Below are 20,779 nucleotides of genomic sequence, written 5' to 3'. Positions count from 1 at the left end.
TAAATAAAATATCTTCAACTTTTCAACATGACTTATGTTTCCTACCTTGACAGATATCCCAAGGCAAAACCCCAAAGACCTATCAAAGCTCAGGTAGACATCAAAGTGTTTCATAATACTAATTAGCACTCTTGTGCTTCAAAGCGTCAGCATGTAGAAGTTCCAAATCTATTATAGATAATTAGCTCATCATGGGAAGGGAAAGAAAGATAGGAGGAACTAGAAGGTAACTCCAACAGGGCCAAGAAAATCACAGATCTAAGAACCTGTCAGGAATGCAAATCTGAAAACAAAACCCCACTGAAGTACTCCGCACTGATCAACCTAAATAATGTGTCCACAAGGCTTAAGAAAGATAAAAGGACTTGGGCAATGGCAACATGGCTTCTTACATAGTAGACAATCACTCTAATAGCTTTAAGATTTTGACTATTCAGGTAGATAGAGAACTGACATAATTGGCTTTCAGGTTTTTTTAATATAATTTATTGTCAAATTGGTTAACATACAGCGTGTACAGTACGCTCTTGATTTTGGGGGTAGATTCCCATGGTTCATCGTTTACATACAACACCCGGTGCTCATCCCAACAAGTGCCCTCCTCAATGTCCCTCACCCATTTGCCCCTCCCCCCGAATCAACCCTCAGTTTGTTCTCTGTTATTTAAAAGTCTCTTATGGTTTGCTACCCTCCCTCCATTTGTAACTATTTTTCCCCCCTTTCTTTCCCCCATGGTCTTCTGTTAAGTTTCTCAAGTTCCACATATGAGTGAAAGCATTTATCTGTCCTTCTCAATTGGCTTTCAGTTTTGAGGTTACACACTCAAGCCTGTCTCCTGAGTGGACATCTGCTCTTGAAGACAAGCTGTAACACACAAAGGCAAAAACAACTTCTCTAGATAGAAAAGACAGAGACAGAAAAGTTTAGACAGAGTGCTTCCCAGTGTTGGATATGATTTTATTCTCTCTCTTAAATGATCTAGAAGGGAAACTTTATAGGACTAAACTCACTGCCTGAATTGAAGAAGCAGTAAAACTCATCATTAAAATAACAGGAAGTTTAGGGGCGCCTGGGTGGCGCAGTCGGTTAAGCGTCCGACTTCAGCCAGGTCACGATCTCGCGGTCCGGGAGTTCGAGCCCCGCGTCAGGCTCTGGGCTGACGGCTCAGAGCCTGGAGCCTGTTTCCGAGTCTGTGTCTCCCTCTCTCTCTGCCCCTCCCCCGTTCATGCTCTGTATCTCTCTGTCCCAAAAATAAATAAACGTTGAAAAAAAAAATTTTTTTTAAATAAATAAATAAATAAATAAATAAATAAAATAAAAAAATAACAGGAAGTTTCAACATGTGCAAGTAAACTTGGGCCAAGTCCAGGCATTAACAGGAACATGAATTCCATGCAGCAGCTGTGATTCCCATAAAGGGATTTATAGATTCGTTACATTTCTAAGGATTCCAGCATAACTATCAAAGATGGGGGGAGGAGAGACTGTTACTCTATATTTGTATAAGACAAAGTGTTTCTGGGGAGTAATGCAGCTCTAGTCCCAAAAATAACAAACAGAAAATGGTTCTAGATTATTAAAGATATACTGACCAAATCAATATGATAGATAACGTTCCTTCATTACTTTCAAGTCCTATACCTGAATGTTAGTAACAATCTCTACCAGCAACTTCAATGAGTAAGCCAGTGATACGATGTCCTCGGAAATAAGGCCAGAACTAAGTCCCTTCCAACAGTCAAACAGCCACTCTCTGTACCATCTTATTTTTGGTAGCCATACTTAGTCTCAGGAAGTTTTTCAGCCACAATCATAGGATCACTATATTACCACCACTATTACCAAATAATGCGGTGAGCATGAGCTTCTTCAAGCCCAGGGAAGCAGCTGTAAAGTGGTAGTAGAGTCTAGAGAACGTAACTGCAAAGTTATGGGAGAAAGGAGCTTTTTCTGTCAAGTTTGGGATACTGTCATGTAATGAGGATCTAGAATGAGTACTTAATATTTTTTTTTTTACCGTTTATTTGAGAGAGAGAAGAAGAAAAACACAGAGCGTGCACACGAGTGGGGGAGGGGCAGAGAGAGAGGGAGACAGAATGTGAAGCAGAATGTGAATCTGTCAGCACAGAGCCCAGTGTGGGGTTCGATCTCATGAACAGCGAGTTCATGACCTGAGCCGAAGTCAGACACTTTAACCAAGTGAGCCACCCAGGCACCCCAATATTTAATATCTTTAATATATACCTATGTGATCGCTTCTCGGCCTTTTGGCTAAGATCAAGTGTAACATATACCCATCTGACCTTTAGTTTTTCCCTGATCATTTTAAACTACATCTAGAAACTTACAAGGGAAAATGCCTAAGTAAACTACCACAGTACATCACAACTCCTATACAATGAGCATACAACAATGAAACAAGAAGGGATACGGAGCATGGTCTTTCACAAAAAAATTAAAAATTGGCGTCTTCCTTAGGTAAGTTCCCTCAGCCTCTGGTTGATACAAGTTCTTGGCCTCTTTTCTAAGCTTTATAAAGAAATGCAAGTTTGGGGCGCCTGGGTAGCTTAGTCGGTTAAACATCCGACTCTTGATCTCAGCTCAGGATCGTGAGTTCAAGCCCCACTGTGGGCTCCACACTGGGCATGAGGCATATTTTTAAAAATAAGTGAATTTTTAAAAATTAAAAAAAAAATGCAAGCTTAGTAGTCAATGGCAGGATAAATATCGTTATAGAAATAAGAGGGGAAAAGAGCTTAACCCTCGGTTTATACAAAAGTACCTAGGCAGAGAAACATTCTAATGTTAGCATGAAAATCCTTCATTCAAAAGCATTTATTCTGGGGCACCTGGCTAGCTCAGTTGGTAGAGCGTGAGACTCTTGATCTCAGGACTGTGGGTTCAAGCCCTACATTGGGTGTAGAGATTAAAAATAAAATCTTAAAAGAAAAAAAGGGGAAAAAAAGCTTTTATTTTAATTCAGAAAAGAGTTTATTAGCTTCCCAGAGCAGACCATGTTTGCTTATCCAATACCCACTACCTCCCCAACTTCAGCAGAGCCTCACTTTTCTAAACTCTTTCCTAACTAGGCAGCCATTGATCTAGTTCTGGCCAATGAAACAGAGAAGAAATCTTCTAGGGCAGGAGAATGTTCCTGAAAAATTCTGCTCCCTAATAAAAGAACCACAGCGGGGGGTAAAAAAAAAAAAAAAAAAAAAAAAAAACTTCTTTCCCATTATTTCTAGGATATGATGGTAACAATAAAACGAGAAGTTTGAGAAGGAAAAAACCAAACGTCAATCTGCCCTATCCAAGAGACAGAGACTATCTTTAATGAAACCATTAAATGAAAGAAAGCATTATGTATCTTTATGATTTAGGCCACTGCTTTTAAGGAAATGAAGTATTTCATGAGGCTGTTATCACATGCAATGCAATCACACAAATCATAACAGCATTATCCACCAACCTGCAAATCTGAAGCAAAGTCACCTACCAGCCATCCCATAAAGTGAGGCTTGCCTGGAAAATACTATTAATGCTTAAGCCAATACTAAACGAAGATATATCCTTAGTTAGCATTTCTATGCAATCTATTCATTTCATTTTCCTCTTCCCTTAGCAAAACAATGACCCCTACTTCTAGACTATAAAAGCTTTTCCAAATTATAAATTATTCAGAAGAAATCTAAGATTTTTTATACTTTTTGATTTCTGATATCCTTCTTAAATGTTTTTTTTTTTTTTAAAGTTTTTTTAATTTATTTTTGAGACAGAGACAGAGCATGAACGGGGGAGGGGCAGAGAGAGAGGGAGACACAGAATCGGAAGTAGGCTCCAGGCTCCAAGCCATCAGCCCAGAGCCCGACGCGGGGCTCGAACTCACGGACCGCGAGATCGTGACCTGAGCCGAAGTCGGACGTTTAACCGACTGAGCCACCCAGGCGCCCCTGATATCCTTCTTAAGTGTTTAGAGAGAGAAAGAGAAAATGCACAGAGGAGGAACAGAGAGACAGAGGGGGAGAGAGAGAATCCCAGGCAGGCCCCGTGCTGTCAGTGAAGAGTCCAATGCCAGGGGCTTAATCTCACAACCCTGAGATCATGACCTGAATAAAAATCAAGGGTCGGACCCTTAAATGACTGAGCCAGCCAGGTGCACCCGACTTCTAATATTCCTTGACAGGGAGTTCAGACCATCAAATAGAGGAAGATCATCTGAAAAGAACAAAATTCAAAAAGCAAAATACTCAAGGCTTTATCCTTTTTTTTTTTTCAACGTTTTTTAATTTATTTTTGGAACAGAGAGAGACAGAGCATGAACGGGGGAGGGACAGAGAGAGAGGGAGACACAGAATCGGAAACAGGCTCCAGGCTCTGAGCCATCAGCCCAGAGCCTGACGCGGGGCTCGAACTCACGGACCGCGAGATCGTGACCTGGTTGAAGTCGAACGCTTAACTGACTGCGCCACCCAGGCACCCCAAGGCTTTATCCTTAAATCAACTGAGTTCTGAAAAGAAACCATTAAACTTGAGATTATTCTGTTGTACCATGTGAAAATAACTAAATTTTCTAAGCAGAACATAATTAAAATAAGCCTGTGTGAAGACTAATTAAAAGTATGCATCCTACATGGAACTTAATGAAGAGACAAATACTTCCCAAAAGCCAAACCTTTTTTTTTTTTTAAATATTGCTTCACAAGATGTATTAAAACAAGAGGCACACTTCAAAATGTATGGATTTTAAACATGCAACAGCCTACAGAAGATATGAAATAGTAAAGTACTGATCAAGTAACAATTCCAGCCACATGAACATAGTAAAGATCACAGATTTCAAGATTAATGCAAAACATCTTCTAGTCAGACTTAGTTCATCATTTCGTTGAGAAGTCTGTCATATTCCAAACGACCAATAGAAATAAAACCTAGTCAGGGGTGCCTGGGTGGCTCAGTTGGTTAAGCGTCCGACTTTGGCTCAGGTCATGTCTCCCTCAAATAAATATTTAAAGAATTTTAATATATATATATAAAATTTGACCACTAAAATAGAACTGGATATTATAGGAACAGAAAAGTCCAGATGCAAGTCAGCAAGAACGTAGTAAATGATGATGACAGAGCTCCCTGTAGAGAAAGGAGACAACAAACAGTACTTGCAAACTGACAATTTGCAAAAGGCTAGATTCATACCTCACATCAACCACATGCTCAAATAAACTGAACATGGAGACATTACAGAGAAACTACAAACAGACTAGAAAAAGTATTGAGAAATAAATACATAACACTGCCTTTTAAAATATTAATCTTGGAGTACAGAAGGGCTTTAAGGACAACCCTAAAGACAAAATAAAGATTCACAGATATAACAAAAGTAAAAATCTTAAACCTCTGGAAAAACAAAACCTCCCAGTGAAACTAAAAAGCAGCCTGCAAAGCTGGGAAAGGAACCTAGAACTCAGCAGACTAAAGAATAACCTAGAGGGGCGCCTGGGCGGCGCAGTCGGTTAAGCGTCCGACTTCAGCCAGGTCACGATCTCGCGGTCCGTGAGTTCGAGCCCCGCGTCGGGCTCTGGGCTGACGGCTCAGAGCCTGGAGCCTGTTTCCGATTCTGTGTCTCCCTCTCTCTCTGCGCCTCCCCCGTTCATGCTCTGTCTCTCTCTGTCCCAAAAATAAATAAAAAACGTTGAAAAAAAAATTAAAAAAAAAAAAGAATAACCTAGAGATGAAGAATTCTTACAAGATGGCTTAAGACAGCAGTGGAAAAGCAAGTAAAAGATATAAAAAGGTAATTCAGAAAAGATGAATTGTCAAGTCACAAAACAAACTTCCTTCAAAAACGTCTTAAGCCTGTAACTGGTGGGTCAGAGGTCACGCAGGTTTTTAAGACGGATTGCAACCACTCTTTCCACCCGTCCTCTCTCAGGGCTCCACATTTCCTTTCTGCCCTCCAGGTCAAAGGTTACCCCATCAATAAGCGCTTTTCCTCCCCACCCACCTAAAATATCCTGCCCCCCCTTTCCCGATCCCTAACACCTCTGTGAATCTGTATTACAGTAGCTTGTCTGCTGCTTCAGGTCAGTTTTACCCCGAGGGTGTAAGCCCCATGAGAACAGAAGCCTTGTCCATCTCATCCACACTGGTCTCCCCGGAACTCTGACTACAGCAGGCATTCATTTACTGAACAAATGCATCAGACGTTCATGAATAAGTATCACACAAAGCGGCCTTCAGCTGGACCTGCCCCTTAGGAATAGAACCTCACTGAAGTTACTTGTTCCTTCCCGACTCATCTCAAACTGGGAAATCACAATACATACAAGGTGATAGGATTGCTAAAAGGATACAAGATTACATAGGTTAAATCTCCTAACTTTTGTGCGGTACTTGGCAAAAAAAATGACTCAAACATTAGCTACTGAGGGCCGCCTAACTGGTTCAGTCAGAAGACCATTAGACTTTTGATCCTGGGGTGGTGAGTTTGAGCCTCACTGTGGGTGTAGAGCTTACATAAATAAACAAACTTAAAAAAAAAAAAAAAAAAAGGTAAACCATTTTACTCAATGATTAAGTTTCTAGAAGTTTATGACAAGTAACAATTATGTATAAATGCAAAGACACATAGTTCTTACTTTGATATTCATGGAATCACTAATAGAAAAAAAACTAGAAACCAACCAAATGTACAACAGGCAAATAGATAAAATTTTCCAGAGAAATTGAAAGGAATTCACAAAATGGTATCTTTTTAAAGATCCTACTTTTGTTAAGAGTCTAGCATGAAGAAAAATAAACACTTCTCACTTTCATGATTTTCTTCTCACTTTCGCATTTTCTAAATATTCTACAATAAACATTAGAAATTTTTATTCATTTAATTTATTTTTTAACGTTTATTCATCTTCGCGAGACAGAGACAGAACACGAGGGGGGAAGGGGCAGAGAGAGGGACACACAACACAGAATCCGAAGCAGGCCCCAGGCTCCAAGCTGTCAGCACAGAGCCGGATGTGGGGCTCGAACTCACGAACTACGAGATCATGACCTGAGCCAAAGTCGGATGCTCAACCAACTGAGCCACCCAGGCGCCCCAGAAATTTTTATTTAATATTAGGACAATTTTTGGTCAGATTACAGAGAAATGACTAATGAACTAATTACATCACTTTTTAGTTACACCCCTATAGAAAGACCACTATCAACATCTTCGAACATTTACATATAAATAGAAGCTAAATGTAATAGAGACAAAACTTAAGACTTTGAGGCTCTAACGATCTCTTTTGCACTGCTGGTAGGAATGCAAACTGGTGCAGCCACTCTGGAAAACAGTATGGAGATTCCCCAAAAAAATTAAAAATAGAACCACCCTACGACCCAGCAATTGCACTACTAGGCATTTATCCAAGGGATACAGGTGTGCTGTTTCAAAGGGACACATGCACCCCAATGTTAATAGCAGCGCTATCGACAATAGCCAAAGCATGGAGAGAGCCCAAATGTCCATCGATGGATGAATGGATAAAGAAGATGTGGTACTCAGCAATCAAAAAGAATGAAATCTTGCCACTGGCGACTACGTGGATGGAACTGGAGGGTATTATGCTAAGTGAAATTAGTCAGAGAAAGACAAATATCACATGACTTCACTCATATGAGGAATTTAAGAAACAAAACAGATGAACACAAAGGAAGGGGAGCAAAAATAATATAAAAACAAGGAAGGGGGACAAAACATAAGAGACTCTTAAAAACAGAACAAACAGGGTTGCTGGAGGGGTTGTAGGTGAGGGGATGGGCTAAATGGGTAAGGGGCATTAAGGAAGACACTTGTTGGGATGAGCAACTCGTATGGGTGTTACACATAGGGGGTGAATCACTGGAATCTACTCCTGAAATTATAGCACTATATATGCTAACTAACTTGGGTGTAAATTAAAAAATAAACATTAAAGATATTAATAGAAAACAAACTGAGGCTCTACCACAAAGTCTTTCTCAAGCAAAAGTCTCTCAATGTGGAATCCAGCCTCAAACATACCAATGAGAGTTTAACAAATACTGGAATAAGAAGGGTGCTAGACTCTTCTGACCCTGAGGAAATGTGGCTAACAGCCCTACCTAACTAGTTACGGGACCTGGGACAAGGTACTTTCTAAGCAAAAACAATAGGTAATGCTACACGCTTGCAACGTACAAGGTACATTTCTAAGTATTTTAAGGTTTTGACTCATTCAGTTCTTCGTTACTCACAATAGTTAACACTTACACGGTGATTACTACCTGATGCTGTTCTAAGAACTTTATACACGCTCACTTACTATACCTCCAAACTATTTACCTTCATTTTACAGGTGAGAAAACACAAGCACAGACACCAAAGAACCTGCCCAGAACCGAAGAGCTGATAAACGGCAAAGCTAAAAGTAAGAACCCAGGCTGTCTAGGGTCACAACTCCCCGCATCACTGCATCACTGCAATCGGCTATCCTGCATCCTAAGAAAAATGCCAAGTAACAAGATAATTGAGGAGCATCACAAGTCTTAGAGCCGAAGTGGCCTCTGGAAGTTTTTAAAGCCAAATATATGCAAACCGATTAAAATCAACATAGAGAGAGGTGCCCAGGTGGCTCAGTCGGTTAAGTATCCAACTTCAGTTCACAAGATCAACTGATCTTGTGGTTCAGCGAGTTCGAGCCCACATCAGGCTGTCTGCTTTCAGCACAGAGCCCGCTTCGGATCCTTCTGTCTCCCTCCCTCTCCCCTTCCACCACATGCGCGTGCAATCTCGCTCTCAAAAATAAAACAAAATCAACACAGAGAATTTTTTCTAAGTAGCTAGAGTCTAACATCCAAATGTCATTCACCCACCCCATTACCAATAACAAGCAAAGTCAAAGCCTCCGCCAAATTCTGAATACCCCACGCATAATTCATCCTATGCTGCTATGGTTATTACATAACATTAACACAAAAGTTTTGTGCTCAACATGCCACTTTCCCACTTCTACATAATAAAGGAAAGATAGTAAATAATCACTGAATGATTCTATTTTGTACGCTCCTAATGAAATGGTTTAAAGAGCTTTAAAAAAAAAAAAAAAAAAGACGTATAACTTCCATGTTTCACAGCCATTCTGGTGCCGTAAGTTGCTCTGACCTACAAATGAAGCGCAGACCTCCTGAGAGATTTTAAGAAATAAAAGATCGTACCAAAAAAAATCATTTAATAACCAAATTAGTGATGATTGCTTCCTAGAAAGAAAACACACCTTAAGCATTAAGCCACCTTAACTCCTTCAATAAACACTGAGAACCCACTACTGCCACGAAGGACAGGTGCACCCGCAGAAGACTGCAGTTACATGCCCCGCATGTAGACACATATTCCAACCATTAAAAAGAGATAATGTCTGAAGCTACTGCCCTCACTTGAACAATGAGAACAGGTTGGTTTAGCTTAAAAATAATGTTTTAACCCATCACTGAGCTGAGAAAACACGTCTGCACATCAACTCCACCCCAGAAACTGGTGAGCCCGTCTGTGACCAGAAAAAGATTCACAGCTGCTTTGATCTGTAGCAGAGAGACAGGAAAAACTGAATAAGGAAAAACCTGCCAACCTTTTAAACTTCACGGCCACCTGCCGGCTATCATGCCTGATGCCTGAGGAGGAGAATGCTTGGGGCCTCGGGGCAGAGTCACCAACTGCACGGGGCGAAAGACGGGATGCGGAACAGCTGGGGGAGCCCCCTGTCCACTGCAAGTGCACTCCAGAGACCCTCTGAACGCTAGGGATGCGACAGCAGAGTTGAAAGCTGAGGGCAGAACTGGAAAGCAAAGAGATCTCAGCAACTCAAAAAAGTCGGCAACTGGGCTATAAAACAGAGCAAGATCCTACAAAGTTTGGGAAGCTGGCAACTTGGCTATGAAAGAGACATCCCAGGAATCTCACCCGTGCCCAAAACCCAAACCCTGCTGGAGAGGCAAGTCCTGGTCCCATCCTTAAACCGTGGGATGCCAATGGACTGCAACTACAGCTGCCACAAAGCCCAGAGACCACCAAACACGACACAAAGTAGATAACTCAGCCCCCAGCACTAAGAACTTGAGAGAAAAGGGGGCATCCTTTACCGAGACCGATTACATTACCTAAACCTCTACTCTTTTCACACAAAACAGCCCAGCATACTTCAAAAGAGGAGCAGATACAGATGAGATACACAACAAAGCAAAATGTGATCCGTAACCAAGAGAGGAAGTAGTCAACAGTGGTCCCAGAGAAGACCCCAGATGTTAAAAACGCTCAACCTGGGGCGCCTGGGTGGCGCAGTCGGTTAAGCGTCCGACTTCAGCCAGGTCACGATCTCGCGGTCCGTGAGTTCGAGCCCCGCGTTGGGCTCTGGGCTGATGGCTCAGAGCCTGGAGCCTGTTTCCGATTCTGTGTCTCCCTCTCTCTCTGCCCCTCCCCCATTCATGCTCTGTCTCTCTCTGTCCCAAAAATAAATAAATGTTGAAAAAAAAAATTAAAAAAAAAAAATGCTCAACCATTATCTCTTCAAAATACTTCTTCTGCCTCATTCTTCCATTCTTTTCATTTGGGACTTTTTTTTTTTTCTTAGGTTTATTTATTTTTGAGAGAGAGAAAGAGCACAAGCAGGCAAGGGACAGAGTAGAAGGGGACAAAGTATCCGAAGCAGGCTCTGTGCTGACAGCAGCGAGCCTGATACAAGGCTTGAACCACGAACGGTGAGATCACAACCTGAGTTGAAGCCGAACACTCAATCAACCGAGCCACCCAGATGCCCCCCCCCCCCATTTTGAACTTTACACACGAGACTATTTGATATCCTATAGGTTCAAGAAGTTCGGACAACCTCAAGCAGAGTAAATCCAAAGAAAACCACCTATATGTCTGGAGGAGGCAACTTCTGACGTGGCCTCCAATGACCCCCACTTCCTGGTACTGCCAACCTTATGAAATCCCCTCCCCTTGAGTAGGTTACTTACAACTGACAGAATACAGCTAACGTGGAGGGTATCGACACCACTTCCCCTGTGAGGTTACAGAAGACTATGACTGCTGTCTTAACTAGCAGACTATTATTGCCTATTCCGCTTTCACCTTTTGATGAATCAAGCTGCCATTTTGGACGAGTGGCAAGAAGCTGAGAGTGGCCAACAGACAAGGAGGAACTGAGACTTCTCGGTCCAACCCCCTCCAAGAACTGAATCCAGCCAAAAACTATGTGAGCTTGGAAACAGACCCTTCCAGTCAGGTCTTCAGTTGAAACCCCAGATCTGGCCAAAACCTGGATTACAGCCTTGAGAGGGATTGAGAGGACTCAGTTCAGCTGAGCCTGCAAGTCTGATTTACAGAAACCGTGGGATAAAAACAATCTGCGTTGTTTTAAGCCACTATATTTTGGGGTAGCCAGTTATGCAGCAATAGGTAACAACTACAGTATATCACAGTAAAACTGCTGAAAACCAAAGGCAAAATGAAAATCTTAAAAAGCAACCAGGAAAAAAAGCATTATCTTGAAAGGGGAAATAGTAAGAATGCCAGTTTTTTAATATGGAGTGCTACAAGGAAAAAAAAACACACCAATCAGAATTTCACCTTTAAAACAAGTTTTAAGGGGCACCATAGGTGGCTCTGTCTGTTAAGCATTAGGACTCCTGATTTGGGCTCAGGTCTTGAACTCACGGTTCATGAATTCAAGCCCTGCATCTGGCTCCACACTGCAGAGCCTGCTCAGGATTCTTCCTCTCCATCTCTCTCTCTCTCTTTCCCCTGCTTGCATGCTGTACTCTCTCTCAAAATAAATAAATAAATCTTAAAAAATAAACAAAACAATCTTTAAAAATAAACACATAACAGAGCACCTGGGTTCAGTTGCTTGAGCGTCCCAACTTCAGCTCAGGTCACGATCTCACAGTCTGTGAGTTCGAGCCCGGCGTCAGGCTCTGTGCTGACGGCTCGGAGCCTGGAGCCTGCTTCAGATCCTGTGCCTCCCTCTCTCTCTGCCCCTCCCCCACTCACACTCTGTCTCTCTCTGTCTCTCAAAAATGAATAAATGTTAAAAAAAATTTTTTTTTCAACGTTTTTTTATTTATTTATGGGACAGACAGAGACAGAGCATGAACGGGGGAGGGGCAGAGAGAGAGGGAGACACAGAATCGGAAACAGGCTCCAGGCTCCGAGCCATCAGCCCAGAGCCTGACGCGGGGCTCAAACTCACGGACCGTGAGATCGTGACCTGGCTGAAGTCGGACGCTTAACCGACTGCGCCACCCAGGCGCCCCAAAAAAATTTTTTTAAATAAAAACAAAAATGTTTTCAGACCAAAAAAATTAAAAGGAAAAATTAAAGGAAAACCAAAGTCATTGCCAACAAAACTTCATTAAAAAAAAATAACAGAATAAGTTGTGCAGACTGAAGAAAAATAATCACAGATAAGACAAATGGGAAGACAAGAACGAACTAAAAATACCAGGAAAGGTATACAGGGGGGTAAGCAAATGAATATCAACTTTAAAACTACAGCAATAATATCTGGAAAATTCATAACATACATAAAATACCATAATAGTCCAAAGGACAAAAGGGTATCAACTAACAGTTTTAACTTTATTGATTTGGGAAGTGGTGAAGTAACTTGTAACCTCTAGAGTAACCACTAAAATAATAATAAAAGGGTATATAGCCAGAAAGCAATAAAGAACAGTGTAATAATCCAAAAGAGAGCAGTACTAAAGAGATGGAACACATATAAAAACAGGTACCTGGTAGACTTCACACAATCTTAAGTAATTATATAAGTTAATTAAATTGCAAATAGTTTGAAGACTCTAACTAAAAGACTGAATAATAAAACCATATGTAGTTTACAGGAACCATACTTAGAAATGAGCACATGGGGAAACGGCTGTACTAAAAGGAGAGAAAACAAAAAATGATGTGCTACACCATCACTAATGGAAAGAAAGCTGGGCAGGCTGTAGTAAAGTGAGGCCAAGTCAGACTTGGGGGTGAGAAGCTTTTATGAGATAAAGAACATTTCCCAATTAAAAAAAAAAAGTCAAATTCTGGAAAACACAAAACTATGGAAACAGGGACAAGATCAGTGGTTGAGAGGGCGGGAGGGATAATCAGGCAGAGCACAGAGGATTTTTAGGGTAGAATTACTCTGTATGACACTCTATTGGTGGGTACGTGTCTTTTGTCTAAACCTACAAAAGGTACAACACTAAGAGTACCTAATGTAAACACAGGAGAGTCATGATGGAAACTAAGGACTTGGGGGATTATGATGGGTCAATATAGCTCCATCGACTGCAACAAACATACCATTCTGAGGGATGCGGATAATGAGGGAGACTGTGCGCTTACAGGGGGAAATCTCTACCTTCTGCTCAATTTTGCTGTGAACCTGAAACTGCTCCAAAAAATGAAGTCTACTTTAAAAAAAAAAAAAAAAAAAAAGAGGGGAAGTCAATTCAAGAGAAAGATAACAATTATATATTTGTATATACCTATACTGGAAAAAGAAAAAAGACAACTCTACAGTCACACTTGGAGATTATCCACAATCCTTCTCAGAAACCAACAGAACTAGCTGGCAACAATCTGTAGAATTTAGAAGATCTGAAACGAAAAAAGTCATGTGACTTGTCCCTTAGATGCAAATAAATGTTATGATTAGGTGAGCCTCTGAAAACAAAGTAATAACTATTCTTTCAAAGTAGCACAGTTGGGAGTGCTTGGCTGGGTCAGTCAGTAGAGCATGCTCTTGATCTCGGGATACTGAGTACAAGCCCCATGTTGGGAGTAGGGCTTAAAATAAAGGAGCACAGTCAAGGCTGGGTGACTCACATGTAGCAACAGCACTACCATTATTCAGCACTGAGCTACAAAGTACCATCAGTGCCCCATCCCACATTGTGTTCATCCATAAAGGGGTAAGTGGCAGGTATCATTCATTTAGACTTAAGAGTTCAGAGAGACTGTATTTTATTATCTCATTAAGACCCTACCAATATAAATTAAGGGAAGGGGCAGGCTACACAATCATGACTTTTGTTCTACCAGCATTACTTGTAAATGCCAATTATCACTGTGCGCCGGGCACTGAAGGCCATTTTTTTCCCATGTTTACCAATGCTTTGATACAATTATTATCATCTTTGTTGCACAGCTCAAGAAACTGAGGTAGAGATTAAATAAACTGCCTAATGGTGCAGCCACTCTGGAAAACAGTGTGGAGGTTCCTCAAAAAATTAAAAATAGATCTACCCTATGACCCAGCAATAGCACTGCTAGGAATTTACCCAAGGGATACAGGAGTGCTGATGCATAGGGGCACTTGTACCCCAATGTTTACAGCAGCACTTTCAACAATAGCCAAATTATGGAAGAGCCTAAGTGTCCATCAACTGATGAATGGATAAAGAAATTGTGGTTTATATACACGATGGAATACTACTTGGCAATGATAAAGAAGGAAATCTGGCCTTTTGTAGCAACGTGGATGGAACTGGAGAGTGTTATGCTAAGTGAAATAAGTCATACAGAGAAAGACAGATACCGTATGTTTTCACTCTTAGGTGGATCCTGAGAAACTTAACAGAAGACCATGGGGGCGGGGAAGGGAAAAAAAAAAGGTTAGAGAGGGAGGGAGCCAAAACATAAGAGACTCTTAAAACCTGAGAACAAACTGAGGGTTGATGGAGGGTGGGTGATGGGTATTGAGGAGGGCACCTGTTGGGATGAGCACTGGGTGTTGTATGGAAACCAATTTGACAATAAATTTCACATTAAAAAATAAATAAAAAATAAGTAAATAATAAACTGCGTAAGATTAAACACCTGCTAGGCAGCACAAATCAGGACTACAGCCCATATACCCGGCACAAAAACCCAAGTTTCTAATGTCTATAACGTTACATTGCTAGGCAGTAACTTGTCATCATATTGCCATGATCATCAAGTGTTCCCAAATTATCAATGAAATGCCTATAGAATAAATCGCTATAGTCAACTACAAAGGAAATGCAGAATCCCCAGAGGAAAGAGGTTAGTGCTAGACTCCCACAATGAAAACAAAATAGTGGAGTCAGTTACAATACAGTTATCCAATAAAGTTGTTTTTGTTTTAAATAGGTAAATAAGGAAGTTTGCCATTAAAAAGGATCAACCTGACACACGAGTAGAGTCTATCTAACTAGGCACCCAAATTCCAAGTCTAGCCTTATGATCTACCTTAAGCCTGATTCCCTAATCCAGTAGGGAGTTCACGATGGTAATACTGCTTCCCCACCCCCGCCTTGATTTGGGGAGTTAATTCATAACCCAAGAAGATCGACAACTAAGAAATGAAAAAAAGAAGAAAGTATTGATATGTTGGTGCCAATTAGTTATTCTGATATAGTAACAAGTTTTGTAATGACTGAACTATTTTTAATGTTTGGCAGAGCAAAAAAGAATAATTTACTACAGTAAATTTAAAATATATTTACAAAAGTTAAATTTTAGAAAGATTACACTTAGGGGTACCTGGATGGCTCAGTCAGCTAAGCATACAACTCCGGATTTCATGCCCAGTCAGGGCATGATCTCACAGTTCGGGAGTTCAAGCCCCACACTGCATTCTGCACGGACAATGCAGAGAGCCTGCTTGGGAATCTCTCTCTTAAAATAAATAAATAAACTTAAAAAAAAAAAAAGGTAACACATTTGACAAAGTTAGCCATCTTGAGGGGACTGAAATAATCATAGATTTGTAACATAGTGTGAAATGCCCAAGGAAATGTAAGACAATTAAGTGGTGTTAAATATCTTAAGATTAAATTCTCATTACAAATTAAACAGTAAAAAATAAAATAAACTTGTTTCTAGAAATATCACTAAATTTATAAGATTTGTAACTTAAAGACTTAAGAAAAATTACTACTTATAACTCTAATAAACTGCATATTTAAATAAAAATAACTTTTAAGTCTTCATTGTGCTATAGGGCTACTCAAACATTTTTTTTTTTTTTTAAAAAGCATGACAATAAATCCCCTAATGATAAACTCCAATAGAAGGACTTTCAGATTTTATTTACTGGTTAAGGAAGACAGTGGCCTATAAAACTGCACACTACTAAATTACGAAGTCTATGGAATCACATTCGCCTCATTTAAACATGCTCCTCTACAAATCGAGTTCTTCCTCACTCCCGGGCCCCACTCTATAGCTCCATTTCCTTCTTCCTCTCTTGTGTTCACCACCTATAAATCATAAAAATCTGAACTACATTTTATGAATTCACAGGCCCAACTGCTAACGCAGGGCTAGGTACTGAGAGAAAGAATGTCAATTGTCTTAAGTATCAAAAATACTCTTGCTTCCAAAGTACAGGCTGGAATGATAACATAGTCCCAAGTCTAAGATAAACTATAACTCTGTCAACAGTGACACTGGAATCACCTGAAAGGTTTCAAACTATAGTGATACCCAGTCTCACCACAAAAATTCTGATTTAACTGGTGTGGAACGTGGCCCGGGGCATCCAGATTTTGTAAAGCTCCCCAGATGACTCTGATCCAAGAATGAGGACTATTATTGAGAAAAAGGAGTAAATTAAACAACACAAAGAAACAAATAGCATAAGGAAACTATCAGACAAAACCCGAATGTGAAACATTCTACAGGCTATCTCAAATGTCTTCAGAATACCAATGGCACAGGAACAAAAACTATGGAAGATAAAAAAGAGATGGAAAGTAACTTCAGTACAACACGTGGACCTTGCCTGAAACCAATTTGAACTAAATATAAAAAGAAATGCGAAGAGGGCCGCCTGGATGGCTCAGTTGGTTAAGCGACCAATTCTTTCAGCTCAGGTCATGATCTCATAGTTCATGGATTTGAGCCTTGAGTTGGGTTCTGCACGGAGAGATTCTCTCTCTCAAAATAAATAAATAAACTTAAAAAAAAAAAAACAAAAGAAAAGAAATCCAAGGAACAAAAGGAAAATCTGAGTAGGGACTAGATATATAAATGTAATGTCCAGATATATAGATCTAGACACATATAGACATATATATAGATCTACACTTATAGATATATAAGTGTAATGTCTACATGTACACATTATCAAAGAACATTATTCTTTGGATTGTGTGTGATGCTGGCGCTGCGGTGGTCTAAGAAATAGCCCTTCGATTTTTTCAAGACGCACTATGCAGAATTTAGAGAAGACATGTAAGATCTGGGATTTACTTTAAAATACTTCAGCATATTAACTAATAAAATAAAGGAATGTCTGGTATTGGTTTAAAACAATACAGCCCAGGGGAGTGAGGTAACAGATGCAACATTCTTTGCTAATCACCAGGTTGATAAGTAGTATGGTTCATTTCACTATTTTTCTATGTTTGAAGATTTGCACTGGTAATTTATAAAAAAACACTTCAAATAGAAGCCAAAGTAAAGATAGCAAAAATGGTTCATGACATTATTATTTGTGTATATCTGAAATACTTCTTAATTAAATGAAAAGCAGGGGCGCCTGGGTGGTTCCACTCAGATCACGATCTCAGAGTTCATGGGGTTCAAGCCCCATACCGGACTCTGCACTGAATGTGTGGAGCCTGCTTGGGATTCTCTCTCTCCCCCTCCCCTGCTCATGCTTTCTCTCTCAAATAAATAAACTTTAAAAAAAAAAAAAAAAGCAGACTCTGGAGAACTAGCAGCTACTCACGTACTCTGACAAAATAACTCTCCTATACACAAGAAGTTCATCCTTCATACTTAATGCTAGGAATGGGTGGAGGCGGGAGAAGGTAAAGGACAAAAAGGACATTATCCACCAGACCCTATGAGCCAGGTGATGAGACATGACCCAGGGCATTGCACATCATAGGGAGATACCACAGAGAACTAGGATAATTTTAAACAGAATTTTTAAAGTGGGGTTTTAAGCACCTCTAACAAAGAAGCCAAAATATATACACAAATTTTAAAAGTGCATTTTCCAGTAGTTACAGCATCTCAAGATTTAAGCGATTTTCTCTTATCGATAGAAGTAAAACAATGAATAGTCCTTTAAACGTTTCCTAGACTTAAATATCAAAATAAGAAATTCAAGAAAACAAAACCTCTGCCATGATGCTGAATTTTTTAAATCTTCCTTGGAAATATTCAATTTTAAGTGCTTGCTTTTAAAAAATCTAAACCAGGGGTGCCTAAGTGGCTCAAACATCCAACTTCGGCTGAGGTCATGATCTCGCAGTTGTTGAGTTGGAGACCTGCATCCCGCTCTGTGCTGACAGCTCAGAACCTGGAGCCTGCTTCGGATTCTGTGTCTCCCTCTCTCTCTGCCTGTCCCCTGCTCACACACACTCGCTCTCAAAAAACACGAACATTAAAAAAAAAAATTATAAAAAGTCCACACCAGTAAACATTAAAATAGACAACTGAAACAGAATCCTTTGTTACTCCAGACTTTAAGTGTCAATAATACTTAACTGTTCATATGCAGATGATAAATCCCCTTGTTTACTTTTTGTCCTTTTGTTTAATCCAAGAATGGTGACCATATCCTACCAAATTCCGTTACAGATAATATGACTGTCATAAGTAAAAGATCTTTCAAGAGTTTTTGTTTGGTCATCAGTTATATGGCTCATACAAGATGCCAATATTGCTTGGCAACTAAGAAACCCTTTTTCCTAATACACCAATTGGCAAAAATATTTTTCTGAAAAATGTTTTATTTCACTAAGGGCAAATGAGTGGATAAAACCGAAGCTAGGGGTGCCTCAATGGTTCAGTCTGTTAAGCGTCCAACTCTTGATTTCTGCTCAGGTCATGATCTCACAGTTCCTGGGATGGAGCCCAAACTGGGCTCTGCGCTGACAGCACAGAGCCTGTTTGGGATTCTCTCTCCTTCTCTCTCTCTGCCCCTCCCCACCAACCCCACTCGCAAGCACGCGAGTTCTCTCTCTCTCAACTAAATAACATTTTTAAAAAATGACTCTATATTGTGAGCGCAACTAAAAAAGTTGACAAAGTACAATAAAAAAAAAAACTGAAATCTATGCCAATGCTGCTCTAAAACGAGAAACTGCATAGAGCCTACATTAAGTACAGCAAGGTCAATATAAAAACTCAAAAGTTTTCTAAGGCATTCAACAAGTGTACAGTTCAGAGAGGCAAAAGTACTGGAGGAGTTGCATACTGTCACAGCAGCAAGATTTTTATTACGCTGCTGAGGGAAAAGAAAAACACGCTAAACAGAAGAACACTTCACCTTTCAGACACCAATGATTCTATTCCTAGGGAACAAGTGGTTAGAGGAGCTGGGCGGGGCAAAGGAGGGAAGACCAATCAGAGGTCGAGTTACAAGTCGGGTACGAAAACAGAAGGATGAGAGCAGCTCACTGAATGGCTGGCGCACCGCCCCCCCCACCCCAGCACGCGCGCACGCGCGCCCCCGGCTCTCACCATAGGCAGCCGCACCTGGGGACCCACCCCACCGCAAACCGCGGTGCGGGGTCGCCCCCACCTTCCACCCGCCCCCCCCCCGGGCCGTTTCCTACCAAAACAAACCCACCACCCCAAAACAAAACCTCCCGAGGGAGTCCTGCTATCCCGGGACGCCCCCCCGAGCACGGCTCGATCGCTTCACCCCAAGAGCCAGAGCCCCAAGGGGGCGGGGAGCAGATGTTCGGAAACACGGGGATAGAAATGTCAAAAATCTCACCAATTCCTCGTAGCTCCTGTTGTGCTCGTTGCCCTCCCAGTCCAACCTCTTCGGCAGCAACTGCAAAGACACCAGACGCACACGAGTGACCACCGCGCGGGGCCGGGCTGGGGGCCGCGGGGCCGGGCGGGGGGCCGCGGGGTGGGCTGGGGTGGGGAGTTGGGCGAGTGGCCCCGGCAGGGTAGGGAGGGAGCACGGAGGGGACGCGGCGGGGCGGGCGCGGCGGGCGCCACGAAGCACAGACCTGGTACTGCTCCAGCTCCTGCACCAGCACCTGCAGCCGACGAGACGCGCAGTTAGGGAGGCGGGGGGCACCCGGGTCCACCCGACGCCCTCCACCCGCGACCCCAGGCGGCGGCAGCGGGGCCGGGGCTGGGACGCGGCCGCCGCCGCCGCCGCCGCCCGCGGGGCCCGCACTCACCTGGGCGGCTCTCCGACACGGGCCGGCCGATAGGTACCGGGCGATGAGGAAGTACAGCTCTGCGGGAAGACGGAGAGTCGGGTCAAGAGCGAGCAGGGCGGCGGGGAGGGGGCCGGGGCCGGGCCGGGGGCGCCGCGGGGAGGGCGCAGGCGGCGCGTCTTACCCGACTCGATGAGGGGCACCGGGCGTCGGGCGGGCGAGGGCTCCGCCATGGCCGGGCGCGGGGCGCGGGGCGGGAGCGAGCAAGCGAAGCGTGTAGGCCGCGCCGAGGCCTGAGCGGGCCGGCGTCCCTCTACCTCTGGCGCGCCGCCGCCGCCGCCATGCCGTGCGCGCCGCCACGCCGATGCCTCCGCGAAGTAGTCCCTCCGCGAGAGGGAAAGTAGTCCCAGCGCGGCGACCGCCCTGCGCCCCCGTCCGACCGACTCTGGGGCCGTGACTAGAGCGGCGAGCCGTGCCTCTTTCTCCTTCGTCTCAGGGGCGCCGCGAGGGGAACGTGGAGGGTGGGCGAAGGCCGGGGCCCGGGCGGGCGGCCGGTGGGGGCGGGGAGCGCGCGTGGCTGGGATCCTTGCGCGCGGTGAGGCGGTCCCCGGCCATTGTG

General features: G+C 42.5%; 1 protein-coding gene and 1 non-coding gene across 2 annotated transcripts in view; one reads left to right on the top strand and one right to left on the bottom strand.

Moving 5' to 3' along the window:
• Window positions 1-20,634, bottom strand: part of BRWD1 (bromodomain and WD repeat domain containing 1) — a 127,771-nt gene extending 107,137 nt beyond the window's left edge. The window contains exons 1-4 of the mRNA XM_040483906.1: window positions 20,345-20,634; window positions 20,182-20,240; window positions 20,005-20,034; window positions 19,761-19,820 (exon numbers count right to left, since the gene is read on the bottom strand). Of these exons, the coding sequence (XP_040339840.1) occupies window positions 19,761-19,820; window positions 20,005-20,034; window positions 20,182-20,240; window positions 20,345-20,393 (198 nt within the window). The 5' untranslated portion in view covers window positions 20,394-20,634. The remainder of the gene's footprint in view (window positions 1-19,760; window positions 19,821-20,004; window positions 20,035-20,181; window positions 20,241-20,344) is intronic.
• On the top strand, window positions 2,848-2,920 carry TRNAK-CUU (transfer RNA lysine (anticodon CUU)). Its single transcript has one exon. It is a non-coding gene; the product is annotated as a tRNA-Lys (tRNA).
• Window positions 20,635-20,779: the final 145 nt, after the last annotated feature.

This window comes from Herpailurus yagouaroundi, unplaced genomic scaffold (assembly GCF_014898765.1).
Source record: "Herpailurus yagouaroundi ecotype Mexico unplaced genomic scaffold, PumYag 162, whole genome shotgun sequence".
Lineage (NCBI taxonomy): Eukaryota > Metazoa > Chordata > Mammalia > Carnivora > Felidae > Herpailurus > Herpailurus yagouaroundi.
The sequence above is the reverse complement of the archived record's forward strand: the minus strand, read 5'-3'. Positions and strand labels throughout refer to the sequence as shown.